A 25,564-nucleotide genomic window follows, 5' to 3' on the forward strand; every position below is an offset into this window, starting at 1 on the left:
CTCACCTTAAGACACTCACACCTTAAGACACTCACACCTTAAGACACTCACACATTAGACACTCACACCTTAGACCACAAAGACACTCACACCTTAAGACACTCACACCTTAAGACACTCACACCTTAAGACACTCACACCTTAAGACACTCACCTTAAGACACTCACACCTTAAGACACTCACACCTTGAACACTCACACACCTTAAGACACTCACACCTTGAACTCATCATAAGACACTCACACCTTAAGACACTCACACACCTTAAGACACTCACACATAAGACCTCACACCTTAAGAACACTCACACCTTAAGACACTCACTCATCAGACACTCACCTTAAGACACTCACACCTTAAGACTCACACCTTAAGACACTCACACCTTAAAGACACTCACACCTAAGACACTCACACCTTAAGACACTCACACCTTAAGACACTCACACCTTAAGACACACCACCTTAAGACACTCACACCTTAAGACACTCACACACAAGACACTCACACCTTAAGACACTCACACCAAGACACTCCAACCTAAGACACCACACACCCACAAGACACTCACACCTTAAGACACTCACACCTTCAAGACACTCACACACCTTAAGACACTCACACACCAAGACACTCACACCTTAAGACACTCACACATCAAGACACTCACACCTTAAGACACTCACACCTTAAGACACTCACACCTTAAGACACTCACACCTTAAGACACTCACTCATACCTCCTAAGACACACACACCCCAACCTTAAGACCTCACACCTTAAGACACTCACACCTTAAGACACTCACACCTTAAGACACTCACACCTTAAGACACTCACACCTAAGACCTCACTCCTAAGACACTCACACCTTAGACACTCACATAAGACACTCCACCTTAAGACACTCACCTTAAGACCTCACACCTTAAGACACACACCTTAAGACACTCACCTTAAGACACTCACACCTTAAGACCTCACACCTTAGACACTCACACCTTAAGACACACACCTTAAGACACTCACCATAAAAGACCTCCTCCCCTTAAGACACTCACACCTTAAGACACACACACACCTTAAGACACTCACACCTTAAGACACTCACACCTTAAGACACTCACACCTTAAGACACTCACACCTTAAGACCTCACACCTTAAGACACTCACACCTTAAGACACTCACACCTTAAGACACTCACACACCTTAGACACTCACACCTTAAGACCTCACACCTTAGGAACCTCACACCTTAAGACACTCACACCTAAGACACTCACACCTTAAGACACTCACACATGGAACACTCACACCTTAGAACACTCCTTAAGACACTCACACCTTAAAGACACTCACACCTTAAGACACTCACACACCAAGACACTCACACACCTTAAGACACTCACACCTTAGACACTCACACTTAAGCCTCACACACAAGACACTCACACCTTAAGACACTCACACCTTAAGACACACTCACACATGAGCACTCACACCTTAAGACACTCACACCTTAGGACACTCACACCTTGAACACTCACCTCCAGACACTCACCTTAAAGACCTCCACCTTAAAGACACTCCTTAAGACACTCACACCTTAAACACTCACACCTTGAACACTCACACCTTAAGACACTCACACCTTAAAGACACTCACACCTTAAGACACTCACACACCTTAAGACACTCACTGTAAGACACTCACACACCTTAAGACACTCACACCTTAAGACACACACACCCTTAAGACACTCACACCTTAAGACACTCACACCTTAAGACACTCACACCTTAAGACACTCACCTTAAGACACTCACACCTTAAGACACACACCTTAAGACACTCACACCTTAAGACACTCACACAAGACACTCACACCTTAAGACACTCACACCTTAGAACACTCACCTTAAGACACTCACACCTTAGACACTCACACCTTAAGACACTCACACCTTAAGAACACACACCTTAAGACACTCCACACCTTAAGACACTCACACAAGACACACACACTTAAGACACTCACACCTTAAGACACACACCTTAAGACACTCACACTCAAGACACTCACACACCCAAGACACTCACACCAAGACACACACACACACCTTAAGACACTCACACAAGACACTCACACCTTAAGACACTCACATATAAGACACTCACACCTTAAGACACTCACATTAAGACACTCACACCTTAAGACACTCACACAGCAAGACACACACACCTTAAGACACTCACACCCTTAAGACACTCACCTTAGGCACTCACACCTTAAGACACACACCTTAAGACACTCAACCTTAAAGACACTCACCCTTAAGACACCACACCTTAAGACACTCACACCTTAAGACACTCACCTTAAGACACTCACACCTTAAAACCTCACACCTTAAGACACTCACACCTTGAACCCTTAAGCCACTCACACTCAAAGACACTCACACCTTAAGACACTCACACCTTAAGACACTCACACCTTAGACACTCACATAAGACACTCACCTTAAGACACTCACCTTAAGACACTCACACCTTAAGACACTCTCCTTGAACACTCACACCTTAAAGACACTCACACCTTAGACACTCACACCTTAAACACTCACACCTTAAGACACTCACACATAAGACACTCACACCTTAAACACTCACACCTTAAACACTCACACCTTAAGACACTCACACACCTTGACCTCAACCAGACACTCACACACAAGACACTCCACACCTTAAGACACTCACACACCTTAAGACACTCACACCTTAAAGACACTCACCAAGACACACACACCCAGACACTCCACCTAAGACACTCACACCTTAAGACACTCACACCTTAAGACACTCACACCTTAAGACCCCACTCACACCTTAAGACACTCACACATGGAACACTCACACCTTAAGACACTCACACCTTAAGACACTCACCATAAGACACTCACTCCTTAAGACACTCACACCTTAAAGACACTCCACACCTTAAGACACTCACACCTTCAAAGACACTCACACCTTAAGACACTCACACCAAGACACTCACTCCTTAAGACACTCACACCTTAGAACACTCACACCTTGAACACACACACACCTTAAGACACTCCACCTTAAGACACTCACACCTTAAGACACTCACACCTTAAGACACTCACACCCTTAAGACACACACACCTTAGACACTCACACCTTAAGACACTCACACCTTAAGACACTCACACCTTAAAGACACCTCACACCTTAAGACACTCACACCTTAAGACACTCACACCCACATAACACACCCAAGACACTCACACCTTAAGACACTCACACCTTAAGACACTCACACCTTAAGACACTCACACCTTAAGACACTCACACCTTAAGACAGTCACACCTTAAGACACTCACACCTTAAGACACTCACACCTTAAGACACTCACACCTTAAGACACTCACACCTTAAGACACTCACACCTTAAGACAGTCACACATTTCAGATTAAACTGATGCATTATTAACCTCAACAAATTGGATCCCTCTTATGGGGCTTTAATGAACTCAGTGTTGCCATGTTATTGTACAGTGGCGGACATAATTACCTGGTACACTTGTTAGTACTGTATCGGGTACTACAGACAGACAGACAGACAGAGATACAGACAGACAGACAGAGATACAGACAGACAAAGATAAAGACAGACACTTGAGGGCAGGAGTTGGTGCATAAGGATTAGTTTTAATGAAGGTAATCCAGGAGGTTTGGAGTAATGAGGGAGGAAGCCTGACTGGGAGGAAGAGGCTGAGATTATATCATCCTTAATAAGAGGAGGAGGAGGGAATTAGTAGGAGGAAGAGGAGGGAGGGAGGAGGAGGAATAGGAGGGAGGAGGAGGAGGAGGAGTAGGAAGAAAAGGAGGAGAGAAGGAAAGCTGCCACAACGTATTAGTAAGGAGGAGAAGGAGAGAAAGAAGTAAGAGAAGACGTAAGAGGAGGAGAAGGAGGAGAGGAAGAAGGTAAGAGGAGGAGGAGGAGAGGAGGTAGACGTAAGAGGAGGAGAAGGAGGAGAGGAAGAAGTAAGAGAAGACGTAAGAGGAGGAGAGGAAGACGTAAGAGGAGGAGAAGGAGGAGGTGGACGTAAGAGGAGGGAGGAGGAGGAGAGGGGAGGTAGACGTAGAGGGGAGGAGGGAGGAGGAAGAAGTGAAGACGTAAGAGGGAGGAGAGGAAGACGTAGAGGAGGAGAAGGAGGAGAGGGAGACGTAAGCGCAGGAGAAGGAGAAGAGGAAGACGTAAGAGGAGGAGAAGGAGGAGAGGAAGACGTAAGAGGAGGAGAAGGAGGAGAGGAAGACGTAAGAGGAGGAGAAGGAGGAGAGGAAGACGTAAGAGGAGGAGAAGGAGGAGAGGAAGACGTAAGAGGAGGAGAAGGAGGAGAGGAAGACGTAAGAGGAGGAGGAGGAGGAGAGGAAGACGAGGAGGAGAAGGAGGAGAGGTAGACGTAAGAGGAGGAGGAAGGAGGAGAGGTAGACGTAGAGGAGGAGAGGAGGAGAGGTAGACGTGAGGAGGAGAAGGAGGAGAGGAAGACGTAAGAGGAGGAGAAGGAGGAGAGGAAGACGTAAGAGGAGACGAGGAGGAGAGGAAGACGAGGAGGGAGGAGGAGGAGGAGGAGAGGAGGTAGACGTAAGAGGAGGAGAAGGAGGAGAGGAAGAAGTAAGAGAAGACGTAAGAGGAGGAGAGAGGAAGACGTAAGAGGAGGAGAGGAGGAGGGAGGAGAGAGAGAGGAGGAGGAGGAGAGGAGGAGGAGGAAGACGAGAGGAAGACGAGGAGGAGGCCGATACACGCAGCTATCGACCTTGATAATGCCAATAATATCTGGCCCTGACTCTGATGGCTGCCAGCTGGCCATCACTACCCACCAGCTGGCCACCACCGCCGCCCAGCTGGCCACTACCAACTGCCAGGTTCCACCACCACCTGCCAGGTTACAACAAGTCCCTATATCGTTGCAACAAGTCCCTATCGCTGCAACAAGTCCCTATATCGTTGCAACAAGTCCCTATATCGTTACAACAAGTCCTCATCGTTGCAAAAGTCCCTATATCGTTGCAACAAGTCCCTATATCGTTACAACAAGTCCCTATATCGTTACAACAAGTCCCTATATCGTTGCAACAAGTCCCTATATCGTTGCAACAAGTCCCTATATCGTACAACAAATCCCTATATCGTTGCAACAAGTCCTATATCGTTACAACAAGTCCCTATATCGTTGCAACAAATCCCCATATCGTTACAACAAGTCCTATATCGTTGCAACAAGTCCCTTATATCGTTGCAACAAGTCCTATATCGTTACAACAAGTCCCTATATCGTTACAACAAGTCCCTATATCGTTACAACAAGTCTTATCGTTACAACAAGTCCCTATCGTTGCAACAAGTCCCTATATCGTTGCAACAAGTCCCTATATCGTTACAACAAGTCCCTATATCGTTACAACAGTCCCTATATCGTTGCAAAAAGTCCCTATATCGTTGCAACAACCTATATCGTTACAACAAGTCCCTATATCGTTACAACAAGTCCTATATCGTTGCAACAAATCCCCATATCGTTACAACAAGTCCCTATATCGTTACAACAAGTCCCTATATCGTTGCAACAAGTCCCTATATCGTTGCAACAAGTCCCTATATCGTTACAACAAGTCCCTATATCGTTACAACAAGTCCCTATATCGTTGCAACAAGTCCCTATATCGTTACAACAAGTCCCTATATCGTTGCAACAAGTCCCTATATCGTTACAACAAGTCCCTATATCGTTACAACAAGTCCCTATATCGTTACAAGTCCCTATATCGTTACAACAAATCCCTATATCGTTACAACAAGTCCCTATATCGTTGCAACAAGTCCCTATATCGTTGCAACAAGTCCCTATATCGTTACAACAAGTCCCTATATCGTTGCAACAAGTCCTATATCGTTGCAACAAGTCCCTATATCGTTACAACAAGTCCCTTATCGTTACAACAAGTCCCTATATCGTTGCAACAAGTCCCTATATCGTTGCAACAAGTCCCTATATCGTTGCAACAAGTCCCTATATCGTTGCAACAAGTCCCTTATCGTTGCAACAAGTCCCTATATCGTTACAACAAGTCCCTATATCGTTGCAACAAGTCCCTATATCGTTGCAACAAGTCCCTATATCGTTGCAACAAGTCCCTATATCGTTACAACAAGTCCCTATATCGTTGCAACAAGTCCATATATCGTTACAACAAGTCCCTAATCGTTGCAACAAGTCCCTATATCGTTGCAACAAGTCCCTATATCGTTGCAACAAGTCCTATATCGTTACAACAAGTCCCTATATCGTTGCAACAAGTCCCTATATCGTTGCAACAAGTCCCTATATCGTTGCAACAAGTCCCTATATCGTTGCAACAAGTCCTTATATCGTTACAAAAAGTCCCTATATCGTTGCAACAAGTCCCTATATCGTTGCAACAAGTCCCTATATCGTTACAACAAGTTCCTATATCGTTGCAACAAGTCCCTATCGTTGCAACAAGTCCCTATATCGTTGCAACAAGTCCCTATATCGTTGCAACAAGTCCCTATATCGTTGCAACAAGTCCCCTAATGTTGCAACAAGTCCCTATATCGTTGCAACAAGTCCCTATATCGTTGCAACAAGTCCCTATATCGTTACAACAAGTCCCTATATCGTTGCAACAAGTCCTATATCGTTGCAACAAGTCCCCATATCGTTGCAACAAGTGGGTTTAGTGTTGTAATAAGTGCCAGTGATACCGTATGCCCTTTAAGGCAGAATATAGTTAGGTATGGAAAGGTAAAACTCTCTCTGGCTGACATAGGGACAAAGGTTATGTTTATTACCTCGCTAAAACAGGTGAATTTACACGTTAGGCCCGTCAGTAAGGTGGTGGTAGAGTAGGAGGAAGGAAGGGGAGAGGGAGAGGGAGAGGGAAGGAAGAAGAGAGGGAGGAGAAGGAAGGAAGAAGAGAGGGAGGAGAAGGAAGAAGAGAGGGAGAGGGAGGAGAAGGAAGAAGAGAGGGAGAGGGAGGAGAAGAAGGAAGAAGAGAGGGAGATGGAGGAGAAGGAAAGAAGAAGAGAGGGAGGAGAAGGAGAAGGAAGAGAGGGAGAGGGAGGAGAAGGAAGAGAGGAGGAGAAGAGAAGGAAGGAAGAGAGAGGGAGAGAAGGAAGGAAGAAGAGGGAGAGGAGGAGAAGGAAGGAAGAAGAGAGGAGAGAGAAGAGAAGGAAGGAAGAAGAGAGGGAGAGGGGGAGGAGAAGGAAGGAAGAAGAGAGAGGAGATGAGGAGAAGGAAGGAAGAAGAGAGGGAGGAGAAGGAAGGAAGAAGAGAGGAGATGGAGGAGAAGGAAGGAAGAAGAGAGGGAGAGAGAAGAGAAGGAAGGAAGAAGAGAGGGAGAGGGAGGAGAAGGAAGGAAGAAGAGAGGGAGGAGAAGGAAGGAAGAAGAGAGGGAGATGGAGGAAGGAAGGAAGAAGAGAGGGAGAGAGAAGAGAAGGAAGGAAGAAGAGAGGGAGAGGTGAGGAGAAGGAAGGAAGAAGAGGAGAGGGAGGAGAAGGAAGGAAGAAGAGAGGGAGAGGGAGAGAAGAGAGGAAGAGAGAGGAGGAGAAGGAAGGAAAGAGGGAGATGGAGGAGAAGGAAGAAGAAGAGAGGGAGAGAGAAGAGAAGGAAGGAAGAAGAGAGGGAGAGGGAGGAGAAGGGAAGGGAAGAAGAGAGGGAGGAGAAGGAAGGAAGAAGAGAGGGAGATGGAGGAGAAGGGAAGGAAGAAGAGGGAGAGAAGAGAAGGAAGGAAGAAGAGAGGAGAGGGAGGAGAAGGGGAAGGAAGAAGAGAGGGAGGAGAAGGAAGGAAGAAGAGAGGGAGATGGAGGAGAAGGAAGGAAGAAGAGAGGGAGAGAGAAAGAGAAGGAAGAAGAAGAGAGAGGTGAGGAGAAGGAAGGAAGAAGAGAGAGGAGGAGAAGGAAGGAAGAAGAGAGGGAGGAGAAGGAAGGAAGAAGAGAGGAGAGGGAGGAGAAGGAAGGAAGAAGAGAGGGAGATGGAGAAGGAAGGAAGAAGAGAGGAGATGGAGGAGAAGGGAAGGAAGAAGAGGGAAGGAGGAAAAGGAAGCGGTGGCTGTGGGGATAGAAGAACAAGAATAAGAAGAAGAACGGGAAGGAAAGAAGGGAAACAGGAGGAGGAGGAGGAGGAGGAGGAACCAACATTTGTAGAGCGGAGGTTCGTCACTTGACCAGGTAAGGAGTCGACATACAGTACACCTTGATCGACCGGGGCTGATGTGTCGCTTATTTCTTTTCTCAGTGGGGTGGAAGAGAGAGAGAGAGAGAGAGAGAGAGAGAGAGAGAGAGAGAGAGAGAGAGACAACATGTGTTCAGTTTATATTTGGCTTTCAGGTCGATTTGATTGTTGTGTGTGTGTGTGTGTGTGTGTGTGTGTGTGTGTGTGTGTGTGTGTGTGTGTGTGTGTGTGTGTGTGTGTGTGTGTGTGTAATACATAAACGTACTATATAGACAAACTTGACTACATGAAATAAAACAAAACAATAACCCAACGCCTTCTGACCTTGACCCCCAGAGACAACACACCTGTAGATGACCTTTGACCCTTCCACTCACAAGGTCACGGTGTCGTACGATGGGTCACCTTCTCCTCCTCCCGTTCCTCCTCCCTCATCCTCTCCCTCCCCCCTCTCCAGCACCAATAACACACCTTAACGCCACTAAATTATGACACATGACGCCACCATTGAACCTTTCTCCTTTATTGAGGTCCCGCACACCTGAGATAATTAAGGTGTGTCCAGATTCTCAAAAGATCGTAAGTTATTTTTCCTCTCGTAATATTACCACCTGTCTCAAGATGTGACATGAAATTAAAAAAAAAAAATAGTTAAAAATGGCGTCAGTATTGAACCGAGACTCGAACCGTAAGTGAAAGATGCGTTAGTTAGTTGTTAGGGTGAAATAAGCCGGGGTGGTTAATCTTCAGGTGATCCCAACAGAAGGCGTGTTGAGGGCCAGGAGGTGTGACGTGTATTTATGACGTCATCACTCAGGTTGGTCCAGTGCTGATGTAAACAAGGGAGAGATATTACCTTGTTTACCGTTGTTTCTGTTTACTGTTTGTGTTTTATTGTTTACTGTTACTTGTTTGTTGTTTACTGTTACTTGTTTACTGTTTATGTTGCTGTTGTTTACTGTTATATTCATTTAACATAGAAAAATTGATTAATACACCAGTGATTTATATATAACTCTACCACCACCACCACCACCACCACCACCACCACCACCACCACCACCACCACCACCCACCACCACCTACCACCACCACCACCTACCACCACCACCTACCACTACCACCACCACCACCACCACCTGCCACCACCACCACCACCTACCACCACTTACCCTGCCACCTGCCACCACCTGCCACCTGCCACCCACCCACCTGCCTGCCACCACCCCTGCCACCCCACCTACCTGCCTCCCACCACACTGCCACCACCACCACTCCACCACCACCCACACTGGTCTCTAAAGCTGAACTGATAACCGTGGCATATCCATACGCTTATCATCAGGTACAAGCGTGAGGTAATACTGTAATCCCGGGCTAATATGTGGCCGTGGAGAGGGGGGCGTCCTGTTACCTGGTGAGGGGGAGGGAGGAGGAAGAGGTTAAACAAAAATGAAGGGAGAGGGAGGTAGAGAGAGAGGAGGTAGGGAGAGAAGGTAGGGAGGAGAGAGGAGGTAGGTAGAGAGGGAAGGTAGGTAGAGAGGAGGTAGGAGAGAGGGAGGTAGGGAGAGAGGGAGTGAGGGAGAGGGTGGTAGGGAGGAGAGAGGGAGGTAGGTAGAGAGGAGGTAGGTAGGTAGAGAGGGAGGTAGGGAGAAGGAGGAGTAGGGAGGGAGTGAGAGAGAGAGAGAGGTAGGGAGAGAGGGGGTAGGGAGAGAGGGAGTAGGGAGAGAGGGAGGTAGGGGAGAGAGGTAGGGAGAGGGGAGTAGGAGAGAGGGAGGTAGAGAGGAGGGGTAGAGAGAGGGGAGGTAGGAGAGAGGGAGGTGGGAGAGGGGTAGGGAGAGAGAGGGGAGAGAGGGAGGTAGAGAGAGAGGGAGGTAGGGAAGAGGAGGTAGGGAGAGGGAGGTAGGGAGAGAGGGAGGTAGAGAGAGGGAGGTAGGGAGAGGAGGAGAGAAGGGAGGTAGGGAGAGGAGAGAGAGAGGTAGGGAGAGAGGGGGGGTAGGGAGAGGAGGTGGAGAGAGAGAGGGGGAGAGAGGGGTAGGGAGAGAGGGGGTAGGGAGAGAGGAGGAGGGAGAGGGGTGGGAGAGGAGGAGTAGAGAGAGAGGGAGGTAGAGAGGGAGGAGAGAGGGAGGTAGGGAGAGAGAGGGAGGTAGGGAGAGGAGGTAGGGAGAGAGGGAGGTAGAGAGGGAGGAGGAGAGGGAGGTAGGGAGAGAGGGAGGTAGGGAGAGGGAGGTAGGGAGAGAGGGAGGAGTGGGGAGAGGAGGTAGGGAGAGGGAGAGGTAGGGAGAGGGAGGTAGGGAAGGGGTAGGGAGAGAGGAAGGAGAGAGGGAGGTAGGGAGAGAGAGGAGGGAGGTAGAGAGAGAGAGGAGGTAGGGAGGAAGGAGGGGAGGAGGAGAGGGAGGAGGGAGAGAGGAGGTAGGGAGAGAGGGGTAGGGAGAGAGGAGGTAGGGAGAGGGAGGTAGGGAGAGAGAGGGAGGTAGAGAGAGAGGAGGTAGGAGAGAGGTAGGGAGAGAGGGAGGTAGGGAGAGGGAGGTAGGAGAGGGAGGTAGGGAGAGGGGTAGGGAGAGAGAGGGAGAGGTAGGGAGAGAGGAGGTAGGAGAGAGAGAGGAGAGGGAGGGAGAGGGAGGTAGGGAGAGAGGGGAGGTAGGGAGAGAGAAGGAGGGAGAGGAGGTAGGGAGAGGGGGGGGGGAGAGAGGGAGGGGCAGGGGAGAGGGGAGGTAGGGGAGAGAGGGAGAGAGAGGGAGGAGGAGAGGAGGGGAGAGAGGAGGTAGGGAGAGAAGGAGGTAGGGGAGAGGGGAGGTAGGGGAGAGAGGGAGGTAGGGGAGAGGGGGGGGGGGGAGAGAGGGGAGGCAGGGAGAGAGGGAGGGGAGAGAGGGAGGTAGGGGAGAGAGAGGGAGGTAGGGAGAGAGGAGGTAGAGAGAGAGGGAGGTAGGGAGGAGAGGGAGGTAGGGGAGAGGAGGGAGGGGGGAGAGGGAGGGAGAGGGAGGTAGGGGAGAGAGGGGAGGTAGGGGAGAGAGGGGAGGGGGAAGGAGAGAGGGAGGGGAGAGAGGGAGGTAGGGGAGGAGAGGGAGGGGAGAGAGGGGAGAGAGAGGGAGGGGAGGGGGAGGGAGGAGAGAGGGAGGTAGGGAGAGAGGGAGGTAGGGGAGAGAGGGGGGGTAGGGAGAGAGGGAGGTAGGGGAGAGGGAGGAGAGAGAGAGGGAGGTAGGGAGAGGAGGGAGAGAGGGAGGTAGGGAGAGAGGGAGGTAGAGAGAGGGGGTAGGGAGAGAGAGGTAGAGAGAGAGGGAGGTAGGGGAGAGAGGGGAGGAGGGGAGAGAGGGAGGTAGGGGAGAGAGGGGAGGTAGGGGAGAGAGGGGAGGAGAGAGAGGGAGGTAGGGGAGAGAGAGGTAGGGAGAGAGGGGAGGTAGGGAGAGAGGGAGGTAGGGAGAGGGGGGGTGGGGAGAGAGGGAGGCAGGGAGAGGGGGTGGGGGAGAGAGGGATAGGGGGAGAGAGGGGAGGGGAGGGATGAGAGGAGGTAGGGGAGAGAGGGGTAGGGAGAGAGAGAGGAGGAGGTAGGGAGAGAGGGAGGCAGGGAGAGAGGGAGGCAGGAGAGAGGGGGGTAGGGAGAGAGGGACGTAGGGAGGTAGGGAGAGAAGGGGGTAGGAGAGAGAGAGAGAGAGAGGAGAGAGAGAGTTAGTCTCATCTCACCAGTTGATTATTATGAGTCGTATTTGTTTATCAGGCACTGGCTCCTTCAAGTCTCTCCTCCCTTCCTTCCCACCTCCTCCTCCTCAATCCTTTCATCTTTTCCTCCTTATCCTCCTCCTCCACCTCTACTCTTGTCTGTCTCTCCTCTTCCTCCTCCTCCTCCTCTCTTCCTTTCCTCCTCTCTTCCTCCTCCTCCTCCCTCCCCCTCCTCCTCCTTCCTCCTCCCCTCCCTCCTCCTTCCGCCCCTCTCTCCTCTCTCCCCCTCTTCCTCCTCCCCTCCTCCCTGGCGTCACAAGAACTACAACATGTTTACTGCTTCATAACCTCAGCTGCTCAGAGAGAGATCAAAATGTCTGCCATATTGCACTGAGACTCGACCCATACCTCAGGCTGTGTTTGTTTGTTTGTTTTAGTGTTTATAAAGCTTCTGTGAGTTGACTTTTTATTTGTACCAGTCAGTCAGTCAGTCATTCCACCTCACTCACCACCACTCACCATTCCACTCACTGACTGACTGACTGACTCACTCACTCACTCACCACCTCACTCACTCACCACCACCACTCACTTCTCACTCACCACTCACTCTCATTCCACCACCACCACCACTCACTTCCTCACCCACCACCACCCTCACCACCACTTCTCACCACCACTCACTTCCTTACTCACCACTTCTTACTCACTCACTCACTCTCTCATTCCACTCACTCACTCACTCACTCACTCACCACCAATAAATTCTGCAGTAAGTAAATTCTGTTGTGTGTAGATTCTACTTTGAGTAAAAAATTGTCTGGGCCTCAACACAGTAACTCTTGTTGCCGTAACTCAGGAAGTGGGTGACAGACTGTGCTGGTGACAGACTGTACTGGTGATAGACTGTGCTGGTGACAGACTGTGCTGGTGACAGACTGTACTGGTGACAGACTGTGCTGGTGACAGATCTGCCAGACAGACTGTGCTGGATGAGACTGTAGCTGGTGACAGACTGTGCTGGTGACAGACTGTGCTGGTGACAGACTGTGCTGGTGACAGACTGTGCTGGTGACAGATCTGCTGGACAGACTGTGCTGGTGACAGACTGTGCTGGTGACAGATCTGCTGGACAGTGCTCGGTGACAGACTGTGCTGATGACAGACTGTGCTGGTGACAGACTGTGCTGGTGAGGTGCCGTGGTGGTGAGTCAGGACATGTTGGTCAAATACCTGATTGTATGTCTGAGTTAGTGTGTATAGAACGGTCGACACTCTCCTTAACACCCCAGGCTTGCACACACCCAGGCTTTATACACCCCAGGCTTGTATACACAGGCTGTTCCAGGTTGTTCAGGTAGGTTGTAAAGCTTGTTACCCAGGTTGTTGGTTGTATAATGTTGTAGGTTGTTGGTTGTGATAGGCTTGTATACCTCCAGGCTTGTAACTTAGGCTTGTATACCTCCAGGCTGGTTACCCCAGGCTTGTATACACCCCAGGCTTGTATACACCCCAGGCTTGTATACCCAGGTTTGTATAAGGTTGGTTGTGGTTGTAAGGTTGCATACAGGTTGTATGGCTACAGGTTGTATACATGTGGCTGCAGGTGTGGTGGTGTAGTAGGTGTGTTAGCTGCAGGTGTGGTGGTGTAGTAGGTGTGTTAGCTGCAGTGTGGTGGTGTAGTAGGTGTTAGCTACAGGTGTGGTGGTGTGTGAGTGTGTAGCTGCAGGTGTGGTTGTGTAGTAGGTGTGTTTGCTGCAGGTGTGGTGGTGTAGTAGGTGTGTTAGCTAGCAGGTGTGGTGGTGTAGTAGGTGTTAGCTGCAGGTGTGGTGGTGGTAGGTGTGTTGCTGCAGGTGTGGTGGTGTAGTAGGTGTGTTTGCTGCAGGTGTGGTGGTGTAGTAGGTGTGTTAGCTGCAGGTGGTGGTAGTAGATGTGTTAGGCCAGGTGTGGTGGTGTAGTAGGTGTGTTAGCTGCAGGTGTGGTGGTGTAGTGTGTGTTAGCTACAGGTGTGGTGGTGTAGTAGGTGTGTTAGCTGCAGGTGTGGTGGTGTGTGTTGGCTGCAGTGTGGTGGTGTGTAGGTGTTTTAGGCAGGTGTGGTGGTGTAGTAGATGTGTTAGCTACAGGTGGTGTGTAGTAGTGTGTGTTGGCTACAGGTGGTGGTGAGATGTAAGGCTGCAGGTGTGTGGTGGTGTAGTAGATGTGTTAGCTACAGGTGGTGGTGTAGTAGGTGTGTGTTAGCTGCAGGTGGGTGTAGTAGGTGGTGCTACAGGTGGTGGTGTAGATGTGTTAGCTGCAGGTGTGGTGGGTGTAGTAGATGTGTTAGCTGCAGGTGGTGGTGTAGTAGGTGTTAGCTACAGGTGTGGTGGTGTAGTAGGTGTTAGCTACAGGTGTGGTGGTGTAGCAGGTGTGTTAGCTACAGGTGTGGGTGTGAGATGTGTTCAGTGTGGTGGTGTAGTAGTGTTATACAGTGTGTGTAGTAGATGTGTTAGCTGCAGGTGGTGGTGTAGTAGGTGTGTTACAGTGTGGTGTGTAGATGTTAGCTACAGGTGTGGTGTAGTAGGTGTGTTACAGGTGTGTGGGTGTAGATGTGTGCTATAGTGTGGTGGTGTAGTAGTGTGTGTTAGCTACAGGTGTGTGTGTAGTAGGGCATTACAGGTGTGGTGGTGTAGTAGGTGTTGAAGCTACAGGTGTGGTGGTGTGTTAGCTGCAGGTGTGGTGGTGTAGTAGGTGTGTTAGCTGCAGGTGTGGTGGTGTAGTAGGTGTGTTAGCACAGGTGGTGTAGTAGATGTGTTAGCTGCAGGTGTGGTGGTGTGTTAGCTGCAGGTGTGGTGGTGTAGTAGGTGTGTTGGCTGCAGGTGTGGTGTGATGTGTAGTAGCTAGCAGGTGTGTGGTGTAGTAGATGTGTTAGCTACAGGTGTGTGGTGGTAGTAGATGTGTTAGCTCAGGTGTGGTGGTGTAGATGTGTTAGCTGCAGTGGTGGTGTAGTAGGTGTGTTAGCTACAGGTGTGGTGGTGTGGAGGTGTGTGTTAGCTGCAGGTGTGTGTGGTGTAGTAGGTGTTAGCTGCAGGTGTGGTGTAGTAGATGTTAGCCACAGGTGTGGTGGTGTAGTAGATGTGTTAGCTACAGGTGTGGTGGTGTAGTAGGTGTGTTAGCTACAGGTGTGGTGGTGTAGATGTGTAGCAGGTGGTGGTGTGGTAGGTGTGTTAGCTACAGGTGTGGTGGTGTAGTAGGTGTGTTAGCTACAGGTGTGGTGGTGTAGTAGATGTGTTAGCTACAGGTGTGTGGTGTAGTAGGTGTGTTAGCTACAGGTGTGGTGGTGTAGTAGATGTGTTAGGCTACAGGTGTGTGGTGGTGTAGTAGGTGTGTTAGCTACAGGTGTGGTGGTGTAGGTGTGTTAGCTGCAGGTGTGGTGGTGTAGTAGGTGTGTTAGCTACAGGTGGTGGGTGTAGTAGATGTTAGCTGCAGGTGTGTGTAGAAGTGTGTGTGGTGGTGTAGTAGATGTGTTAGCTACAGGTGTGGTGGTGTAGTAGGTGTGTTAGCTACAGGTGTGGTGGTAGTAGTGTGTTAGCTGCAGGTGTGGTGGTGTAGATGTGTTAGCTACAGGTGTGGTGGGTGTAGTAGGTGGTTTGCTGCAGGTGTGGTGGTGTAGTAGGTGTGTTTGCTGCAGGTGTGGTGGTGTAGGTGTGTTGCTGGGTGTGGTGGTGTAGTAGGTGTTAGCTGCAGGTGTGGTGGTGTAGTAGGTGTGTTAGCTACAGGTGTGGTGGTGTAGTAGGTGTGTTTGCTGCAGGTGTGGTGGTGTAGTAGGTGTGTTGCTGCAGGTGGTGGTGTAGTAGGTGTGTTTGCTGCAGGTGTGTGGTAGTAGGTGTGTTTGCTGCAGGTGTGGTGGTGTAGTAGGTGTTAGCTGCAGGTGTGGTGGTGTAGTAGGTGTTAGCTGCAGTGTGGTGTAGTGGTGTTTGCTGGTGTGTGTAGGTGTGTTAGCTACAGGTGGTGGTGTAGTAGGTGTGTTTGCTGCAGTGTGGTGGTGTAGTGGGTGTGTTAGCTGCAGGTGTGGTGGTGTAGTAGGTGTGTTAGCTGCAGGTGTGGTGGTAGTAGGTGTGTTAGCTGCAGGTGTGGTGGTGTGTAGTGTGTGTTTGCTGCAGGTGTGGTGGTGTAGTAGTGTGTTAGCTACAGGTGGTGTGTGTAGGTGTGTTAGCTACAGGTGTGTGGTGGTAGGTGTGTTTGCTGCAGGTGTGGTGGTGTGTAGCTGCAGGTGTGGGTGTAGTAGATGTGTTAGCTGCAGGTGTGGTGGTGTGTTGAGGTGTGTAGGTGTTTCCAGGTGGTGGTGTAGTAGGGTGTGTTGCTGCAGGTGGTGGTGTAGTAGGTGTTAGCTGCAGGTGTGGTGGTGTAGTAGGTGTGTTAGCACAGGTGGTGGTGTAGGTGTGTTAGCTACAGGTGTGTGTGTAGTAGATGTGTTAGCTGTAGGTGTGTTGGTGTGGTGGTGTAGTAGGTGTGTTTGCTGCAGGTGTGGTGTGTGTGTGGTTGGATGGTTGATGATGGTGGTGGAAGGGTCTCTCTCTCTCTCTCTCACCACTGTATCGCCATAATCTCTGTAGTTGATAATTACATCAGAGAAGCTTCGTAACGACCCTGAACTTAAAGGGGATTTAGGGCTGTTCAGCTAAGCCCTCAGGAGTTGAGCCCTTAGTGGTTGGGGAGTTCTGTTGAGCCCTTAATGTTTGGGGTGTTCAGTTGAGCCCTTAAAGATTGGGGCGTTCGAGGACCCTTAAAATAGGGGTTGAGCCTAATGATGGGGGTTCAGTTGAGCCCTTAATGATTGGAGCGTTCAGTTGAGCCCTTAAAGATTAGGGCGTTCAGTTGAGCCCTTAAAGATTAGGGCGTTTAGTTGAGCCCTAGGGGCGTTCAGTTGAGCCCTTAATGATTGGGGCGTTCAGTTGAGCCCTTAATGATTGGAGCGTTCAGTTGAGCCCTTAAAGATTAGGGGCGTTCAGTTGAGCCCTTAAAGATTAGGGCGTTCAGTTGAGCCCTTAAAGATTAGGGCGTTCAGTTGAGCCTCTTAATGATATCGTTCGTTGAGCCTTAAAGATTAGGGCGTTCAGTTGAGCCCTTGATGATTGGGGCGTTCAGTTGAGACTACAAAAGTGACATATGAGAGCGTTCAGTTCATGTCCCAAATCTGTGAACGTTCAACTAATCTGTCAAGAATTAATCTGGACGCGTTCAGCTGAAATCTCTCATAAATGACCTAAGTTTCAGAGGCGAAATCTGAAGACGTTGACCTGTGACCCATGACGTGTGTGTGAAATCGGTGATGAAATCGGGAAAATCGGGCTAACGTAATATCGTCTTGTGAACAGTTTCGTCCAGATTTTAATAACAAACTTTGTCTCTATTGATTATAGTTGGAGGAGATTTTGTTATTTATTTTGGGGGAGAGAGTAGGGAGGACGAGAGGAAATATGAGGGGTTAGGAGGAGGGATTGAGGAGACGGGGAGGGGGTGAGGGAAAGAGTAGACAGGTGAAGATAGGAGGTGAGGGGAGAGGGACGGTGGGTGAGGAGAGGAGGGGAGAGGAAGGGAAGGTGAGGGGAGATGGAGGGAGGTGAGGGGAGATGGAGGAGAGAGAGGCTGCAGGGAGATGATGGTGAGAGGGAGGGTGAGGGAGGAGGGGGGAGATGAGGGGAGAGTGAGGGCCAGCGGGTGATTGGTTCCTCTAAGTGGATCAGGAAAGGACTACCTGCCTGGCTTTCCCCTCACCCATTGTCTCTCCTCACCCATTATCTCTCCCTCAATCTCCTCACCCATTATCTTTCCCATTGTCTCTCTCTCACCCATTATCTCCCTTGTCTCCTCACCCATTATATCTCCCTTGTCTCCCCACCCATTTATTTCCCTATATCACCCTCACCCATTATCTTCCCTATATCTCCCTCACCATTATCTCCCTATATCTCCCTCACCCATAATCTCCCCATATCTCCTCACCCATTATCTCCCCCAATATCACTCCCTCACCCATTATCTCCTCACCCATTATCTCCCTATATCTCCCTCACCCATAATCTCTCCCTGTATCTCCTCACCCATTATCTCCCTCACCCATTATCTCTCCCTCACCCATTATCTCCCCTATATCTCTCCTCACCCATTATCTCACCCCTCATTCTCCCTCACCCATTATCTCCCATATCTTCCCTCACCCATTATCTCCCTCACCCATTATCTCTCCCATATCTCCTCATCCATTATCTCCCTATATCTCCCTCACCCATTATCTCCTCATCTCTCTCCCTCACCCATTATCTCCCATCTCTCTCACCCATTATCTCCTATATCTCCTTCACCCATTATCTCTCCCTATATCTCCCTAACCCATATCTCCTATATCTCTCCTCACCCATAATCTCTCCCTATATCTCCCTCACCCATTATCCTCTATATCTCTCTCACCCATTATCTCCCTCACCCATTGTCTCACCCATTGTCTCCCTCACCCATTATTCTTATATATCTCTCACCCATTATCTCTCACCCTTGTTCCCCACCCATTGTCTTTCTCACCCATTATCTCCCTTATATATCTCCTCACCATTATCTCCCTATATCTCCCTCACCCATAATCTCCCTATATCTCCTCACCCATTATCTCTCCCTTGTCTCCTCACCCATTATTCTCATGCATTATCTCCCTTGTCTCTCCCCATTCATTGTCTTTCCCTCACCCATTATCTCCCCTATCTCCCTCACCCATTATCTCTCCCTCAATCTCTCCCCACCCATTGTCTCCTCACCCATTATCTCCCTATCTCTCCTCCATTTCTTTATATCTCTCCCTCACCCATTATCTCCCTATCTCCTTACCCATAATCTCTCCTCACCCATTATCTCCCTATCTCTCCTTACCCATAATCTCTCCTATATCTCTCCTCACCCATTATCTCCTCATATCTCTCCCTCACCCATAATCTCTCCTATATCTCTCCCCACCCATTATCTCCCTATATCTCTCCTCACCCATAATCTCCCTATATCTCTCCCTCACCCATTATCTCTCCTCATATCTCCTCACCCATTCTCCTCATATCTCCTCACCCATTAATCTCTCCCTGTATCTCTCTCACCCATTATCTCCCTATATCTCTCCCTCACCCATAATCTCTCTATATCTCTCTCACCCATTATGTCTCCCCTGTCTCTCCCCCACCCATTGTCTTTCCCCACCCAGTATCTCTCCCTAAATCTCTCCCTCACCCATTATCTCCCTATATCTCCCTCACCCATTATCTCCTATATCTCTCCTCCCTCACCCATAATCTTCCCATATCTCTCCCTCACCCATTATCTTCCCTATATCTCTCCTCACCATTATCTCTCTCTCTATATCCCCTCACCCATTACCTCCCTATATCTCTCCCTCACCCATAATCTCCTCACCCATTATCTCCTCATATCCCCTCACCCATTATCTCTCCCTATCTCTCCCTCACCCATAATCTCTCTATATCTCTCCCTCACCCATTACCTCCCTATATCTCTCTCCCCTTCTCTCCATTCTCTCCCCCTAATCTCTCCTATCTCTCCTCACCCATAATCTCTCTCTATATCTCTCTCTCATATCTCTCCCCCTTGTCTCCCCACCCATTGTCTTTCCCTCACCCATTATCTCCTCTATATCTCTCCCTCACCCATTATCTCTCCCTATATCTCTCCCTACCCATTATCTCACCTTATCTCTCTCATATCTCTCCCTCACCCAGTATCTCTCCTCAATCTCTCCCTCACCCAGTCTCTCCCTCACCCATTATCACCCTGTCTCCCCCTCTCCCATTATCTCCTTATCTCCCCTCTACCTCTCACCTTATCTTTCTCTCACTCATTATCTCTCCCTCTCCTCTATCATTATCTCCCCTATATCTCTTATTCTCCCTTATCTCTCTCCTCATTATCTCTCCTACCTTATCTCTCCCTCACCCATTATCTCACCCCTTATCTCCCCTCTTATCTCACCCTTATCTCTCCCTCCCATTATCTCACCCCTCCCTCACCATTATCTCACCCTTATCTCTCCCTCACCCATTATCTCCTATATCTCTCCCTCACTCATTATCTCCCTTCTCCTCCTTATCTCATCTCTCCCTCACCCTTATCTCTATCTCCCCTCTATTCCCTTCTCCCTCACCCATTATCTCACCTTTCTCTCCTCTATCTCTCTCCCTCCTTATCTCATATCTCTCCCTCACCCATTATCTCACCCTTATCTCCTCACCATTATCTCACCCCTTATCTCCTCACCCATTATCTCACCCTCCCTCATATATCTCACCCCTTATCTCACCCTCACATTATCTCACACTTTAACAAATTTTGTTTTCTACAACAATAATAATAATAATAATAATAATAATAATAATAATAATAATAATAATAAACGAGAATAAACTGATAAACAAACGGGGCATAATAATATATTCTAAGTACTTTAAATGCCCTCAAGACCAAAATTCCTCAAATATTCAAAAGTTATCTCAAAGTATAAAAATGCCCCAAATGCTTTAAATGCCCCCAAATGCCCAAATGCCCCCAAATGCTAATGACCCTCAAAATGCCCCCAAAATGTCGTTAAAAGCCCCAGAAATGCCCAAATGCCCTCAATCCCCACAAGCCACCCATTATGCCCGTCAAGCTCCTAATGTTGTTTTTTTTTTCTATCTATTTCAGGTAAATTGATGACGTCAGCGACACCTAGGTATATTAAGGTAATTAGATTGATGACGTCATGAACACCAGGGTATATTAAGGTAAATAGATTGGTGACGTCATGATCATCCAGATATTTTAAGGTAAATAAATTGATGACGTCATTAACACCCAGGTATGTGTATATATGTATTCTCATATTTTCTCGTAAGTCAAAAAGATAGAATTTCCTTAACTGTCTGACTCAAATTACAGCATCAACATGACCTTCAAAATGGCGGAGAAATGCCGCTTAGACTCTCCTTTAACTGTTTTATTGTTAGTCCGGTAAATGTCCCCAATTTAGCGGAATTTGACGATTATGCGCACCAAGTTAGTCCAATCAGCTGATATAATGTTCGATTGTGTATGTCTGCCAAGTCCTTTCTGTCATTCTGTGTTTATACCTACACGCTGGAAAAGTAACCAATCAGAATCTGGAATAATAAGAGTAAATTGTACTTATTGGTTGCTTCTATTTATAATACGTTCGATTGCAATATTACGTATACGGCCCATTCCTTCCCGCCACTCCGTGTTTTTACCTGTTCACTTAAAATCCGACCAATCAGAATGCAAACTATTAAAATAAGCTTTCTTATTGGACCAAACAGCTTTATAAAGTTAAAATTATTCTGTTCCATAAATGGCCTATTCCTTCTCGTCATCTTGTGTTATATACCCACCCACCCACCTAAAACCCGACCAATCAGAATGCGGAATAATAAATATGACGTTCTTATTGGCCGGTCAGTATCTGGGTGAAATTAGTGCAAATTGGGTGAAATTGCGGGGAAATTATGGAAGAAATTACCGAGGGAGGCGCACGAACCTGACCCCATGATGTATTATACAGCGTCACCGGTAATGGCCTCCAGGTACAGCTATTTATGAAGGCAATTTTATAAGTTGAAATTTATTATTGTTTGTTGATTGTAATTAAGAACTCAGGTGTTATGGCCGTCATTTGGTGGGTTTACTTGAATACGTGCGGTTAAGATGCGGTTATGGCTGCGGTAGTACGGTCAGGTGTCTAGGTGCGGTTAAGATGCGGTTATGGCTGCGGTAGTACGGTCAGGTGTCTAGGTGCGGTTAAGATGCGGTTATGGCTGCGTGTAGGTCAGGTGTCTAGGTGCGGTAAATGCGGTTATGGCTGGTAGTCGGTCAGGTGTCTGTGTTAAGATGCGTTATGCTGCGTACGGTCGGTCTGGTGCGTAAATGGTTATGTGCGGTAGTAGGTCAGTGTCTGGTGCGTTAAGATGCGGTTATGGCTGGGGTAGTACGGTAGGTCTGGTGGGTAGATGCGGTTATGGCTGCGGTAGTACGGTCAGTGTCTAGGTGCGGTAAGTGCGGTGGTGAGGTAGTGTTCAGGTGTCAAGGTGCGGTAAATGGTGCGGTGTTGGTTATGCGTCAAGCTGCGGTAGTGCGGTGCGGTGTATAAGGAGACCGTGTTGGAGCAAAGGAATAAATCCTCCCTCACGCGGAAAATCATTATCGGTTTGTCAGTCAGGGAAGGTTGACACACACACACACACACACACACACACTAACACACACATAACACACACACACACACACACACACGAACACACACACACACACACAACACACACTAACACACACACACACACACGAACACACACACACTAACACACACACACACACACACACAACACACACGCACACACACACACACACACACACTAACACACACACACACTAACACACACACACACACACACACTAACACACACACACACACACGAACACACACACACACACTAACACACACACACACACACACACACACACACACACACACACACTAACACACACACACACACACTAACACACACACACACACACGACACACACTACACACACACACAACACACACACACACACACACACTAACACACACACACGAACACACACACACACACACACACACACACACACACACGAAGAGACAAACAGACAGACAGACTAAAGAAAGACAATTTTATTATCCCCGCTGGTGAGGTCCTATGTTAAGCGTTCACCTGTCTGTCTGTTAGTTGATCTGTATGTTAGTCTGTTTGTTTGTGTTTTAACTGGTCTGTGTGTGTGTGTCTGTGTGTGTGAGTGGAGTGTGAGTTTGTAGATGCCTGTATCTGTCTGTCTGTTAATTCGTCTGTTTGTCTGTTTATTCATTTATTAGTCACTCCCTACATCCTTGTGTAAGGTGAAGCGCAGAAGCGTTTACAGCGCCCAACAGGGAAGCATGCTAAGTTCATGCTTGCCTTATGTGTCTCATAGTTAAGGGCGTAGAAGCCTGAAGAGTCAAGGGCGTAGAAGCCTGAAGAGTCAGGGCGTGAAAGCCTGAAGAGTCAGGGCGTAAAGCCTGAAGAGCCAAGGGCGTAGAAGCCTGAAGAGTCAAGGGCGTAGAAGCCTGAAGAGTCAGGGCGTAGAAGCCTGAAGAGTCAAGGGCGTGAAAGCCTGAAGAGTCAAGGGCGTAGAAGCCTGAAAGAGTTAAGGCAAGCCTGAAGAGAGTCAAGGGCGTAGAAGCCTGAAAGAGTCAATGGTTTATGTCATCAAGTTATTGGAGCTCCAACAACTCCCCTGAATACGAATTGGCAACTTTCGACTTACAACAGGTACCTACTTTACTGCTCGGTGAACAGGGGCCGGGGACTAGGAAGAGTGTCCAAACAACTTCCGCCGGCCAGGAATCGAACCCTGACATCTTGCTTGCGAGGCAAGAACGGTACCGCTCTACCACCAGCTCCCTGTTTGTTAATACAAGAGTAACATTACTTGGATTCATTCAGAGGTCAACAGGTCAAGCTTACCAAGGTCAAAGGTCAAGCTCGGGAAAAGGTCAGAGGTGAGAGTTTATAGTACGAGAGAAAAATATATATTTTCTCAAACTTTTAAGGTCTATAACTTTTGTTGACTTTGGGTAATAAACCATAGAACCCGGCCAACAGTCCACACCCGGCCAACAGTCCCACCCACCAACAGTCCCCCACCCGGCCAACAGTCCCACACCCGGCCAACACTCCCACCCGGCAACAGTCCCCCACCGGCCAACAGTCCCCACACCCGGCCAACAGTCCCACACCCGGCCAACAGTCTCCCCACCCGGCCAACAGTCCCCAATACTCCCCCACCCGGCCAACAGTCCCCCACCCGGCCAACAGTCCCCACCCGGCAACAGTCCCACACCCGGCCAACAGTCCCACCGCCAACAGTCCCCCACCCGGCCAACAGTCCCCCACCCTGCCAACAGTCCCACACCCGGCCAACAGTCCCCCACCCGACCCCACCCGCCAACAGTCCCCACCCGGCCAACAGTCCCACACCCGGCCAACAGTCCCACACCCGGCCAACAGTCCCACACCCGGCCAACAGTCCCCACCCGGCCAACAGTCCCCCGGCCAACACTCCCCCACCCGGCCAACAGTCCCCACCCGGCCAACAGTCCCCACCCCGGCCAACAGTCCCACACCCGGCCAACAGTCCCACCCGGCCAACAGTCTCCCACCCGGCCAACAGTCCCCCAACACTCCCCACCGGCCAACAGTCCCCCACCCGGCCAACAGTCCCACACCCGGCCACAGTCCCACACCCGGCCAACAGTCCCCAACACTCCCCACCCGGCCAACAGTCCCCCACCCGGCCAACAGTCCCACACCCGGCCAACAGTCCCCACCCGGCCAACAGTCCCCACCCGGCCAACAGTCCACCCGGCCAGTCCCCACCCGGCCAACAGTCCACACCCGGCCAACAGTCCCACAGGCCAACAGTCCCACACCCGGCCAACAGTCCCCACCCGGCCAACAGTCCCCACCGGCCAACAGTCCCCACCCGGCCAACAGTCCCCACCCGGCCAACAGTCCCCCACCCGGCCAACAGTCCCCCACCCGGCCAACAGTCCCCCACCCGGCCAACAGTCCCCACCCGGCCAACAGTCCCCACCCGGCCAACAGTCCCCCACCCGGCCAACAGTCCCCACCCGGCCAACAGTCCCCCACCCGGCCAACAGTCCCCCACCGGCCAACAGTCCCTGCCAGCCAACATGTCCCCCACCCGGCCAACAGTCCCCACCCGGCCAACAGTCCCCCACCGGCCAACAGTCCCACACCCGGCCAACAGTCCCACACCCGGCCAACAGTCCCACACCCGGCAACAGTCCACACCCGGCCAACAGTCCCCCACCCGGCCAACAGTCCACCCAACGTCCACACCCGGCCAACAGTCCCACACCCGGCCAACAGTCCCCCACCCGGCCGCCTCCCCACCCGGCCAACAGTCCCCACCCGGCAACAGTCCCCCACCGGCCAACAGTCCCACCCCCAACATTCCCACACCCGGCCAACAGTCCCACACCCGGCCAACAGTCCCACACCCGGCCAACAGTCCCCACCCGGCCAACAGTCCCCCACCCGGCCAACAGTCCCACCCGGCCAACAGTCCCCACCCGACCAACAGTTCCACACCCGGCCAACAGTCCCACACCGGCCAACAGTCCCCCACCCGGCCAACAGTCCCCACCCGCCCAACAGTCCCACACCGGCCAACATTCCCACCCGGCCAACAGTCCCACCGGCCAACAGTCCCACCAGCCAACAGTCCCCCACCCGGCCAACAGTCCCCACCCGGCCAACAGTCCACACCAGCCAACAGTCCCACACCCAGCCCGCTCCCCCACCAACAACACCCGGCCAACAGTCCCACACCCGGCCAACAGTCCCCACCCGGCCAACACAGCCAGACTTAAAGACAATTAATCTCGAGTTTTCTTTACCAAGTTTTGTTGGGATGTGACCCACCCTCAACCTGACCCACCCCCACCCCACCACCTGGCCCACCCACCACCTGGCCCACCCACCACCTG

General features: G+C 50.1%; 1 protein-coding gene across 1 annotated transcript; it reads left to right on the top strand.

The window, feature by feature from the left end:
• The first annotated feature begins 20,523 nt into the window (after window positions 1-20,523).
• LOC121854065 (cell surface glycoprotein 1-like) lies at window positions 20,524-25,494 on the top strand. Its single transcript, XM_042348455.1, has 3 exons — window positions 20,524-20,640; window positions 20,902-21,018; window positions 23,641-25,494. Exons 1-3 carry the CDS (start codon window positions 20,524-20,526, stop codon window positions 25,492-25,494), a joined length of 2,088 nt encoding a protein of 695 aa, XP_042204389.1.
• Window positions 25,495-25,564: the final 70 nt, after the last annotated feature.

The sequence above is a fragment of the Homarus americanus genome, unplaced genomic scaffold (genome assembly GCF_018991925.1).
Source record: "Homarus americanus isolate GMGI-L3 unplaced genomic scaffold, GMGI_Hamer_2.0 scaffold12733, whole genome shotgun sequence".
Classification (NCBI taxonomy): Eukaryota; Metazoa; Arthropoda; class Malacostraca; order Decapoda; family Nephropidae; genus Homarus; species Homarus americanus.

Bases quoted from the DNA above. Each gene is read 5' to 3' on its own strand.
- LOC121854065 (XM_042348455.1), top strand. From the start codon at position 20,524: ATGCCCCCAAATGCTAATGACCCTCAAAATGCCCCCAAAATGTCGTTA. The intron at 20,641-20,901 runs GTTGTTTTTTTT...CTCAAATTACAG, and splicing joins ATGCCCGTCAAGCTCCTAAT to CATCAACATGACCTTCAAAA. The intron at 21,019-23,640 runs GTTAGTCCAATC...AATAAACCATAG, and splicing joins TTGACGATTATGCGCACCAA to AACCCGGCCAACAGTCCACA.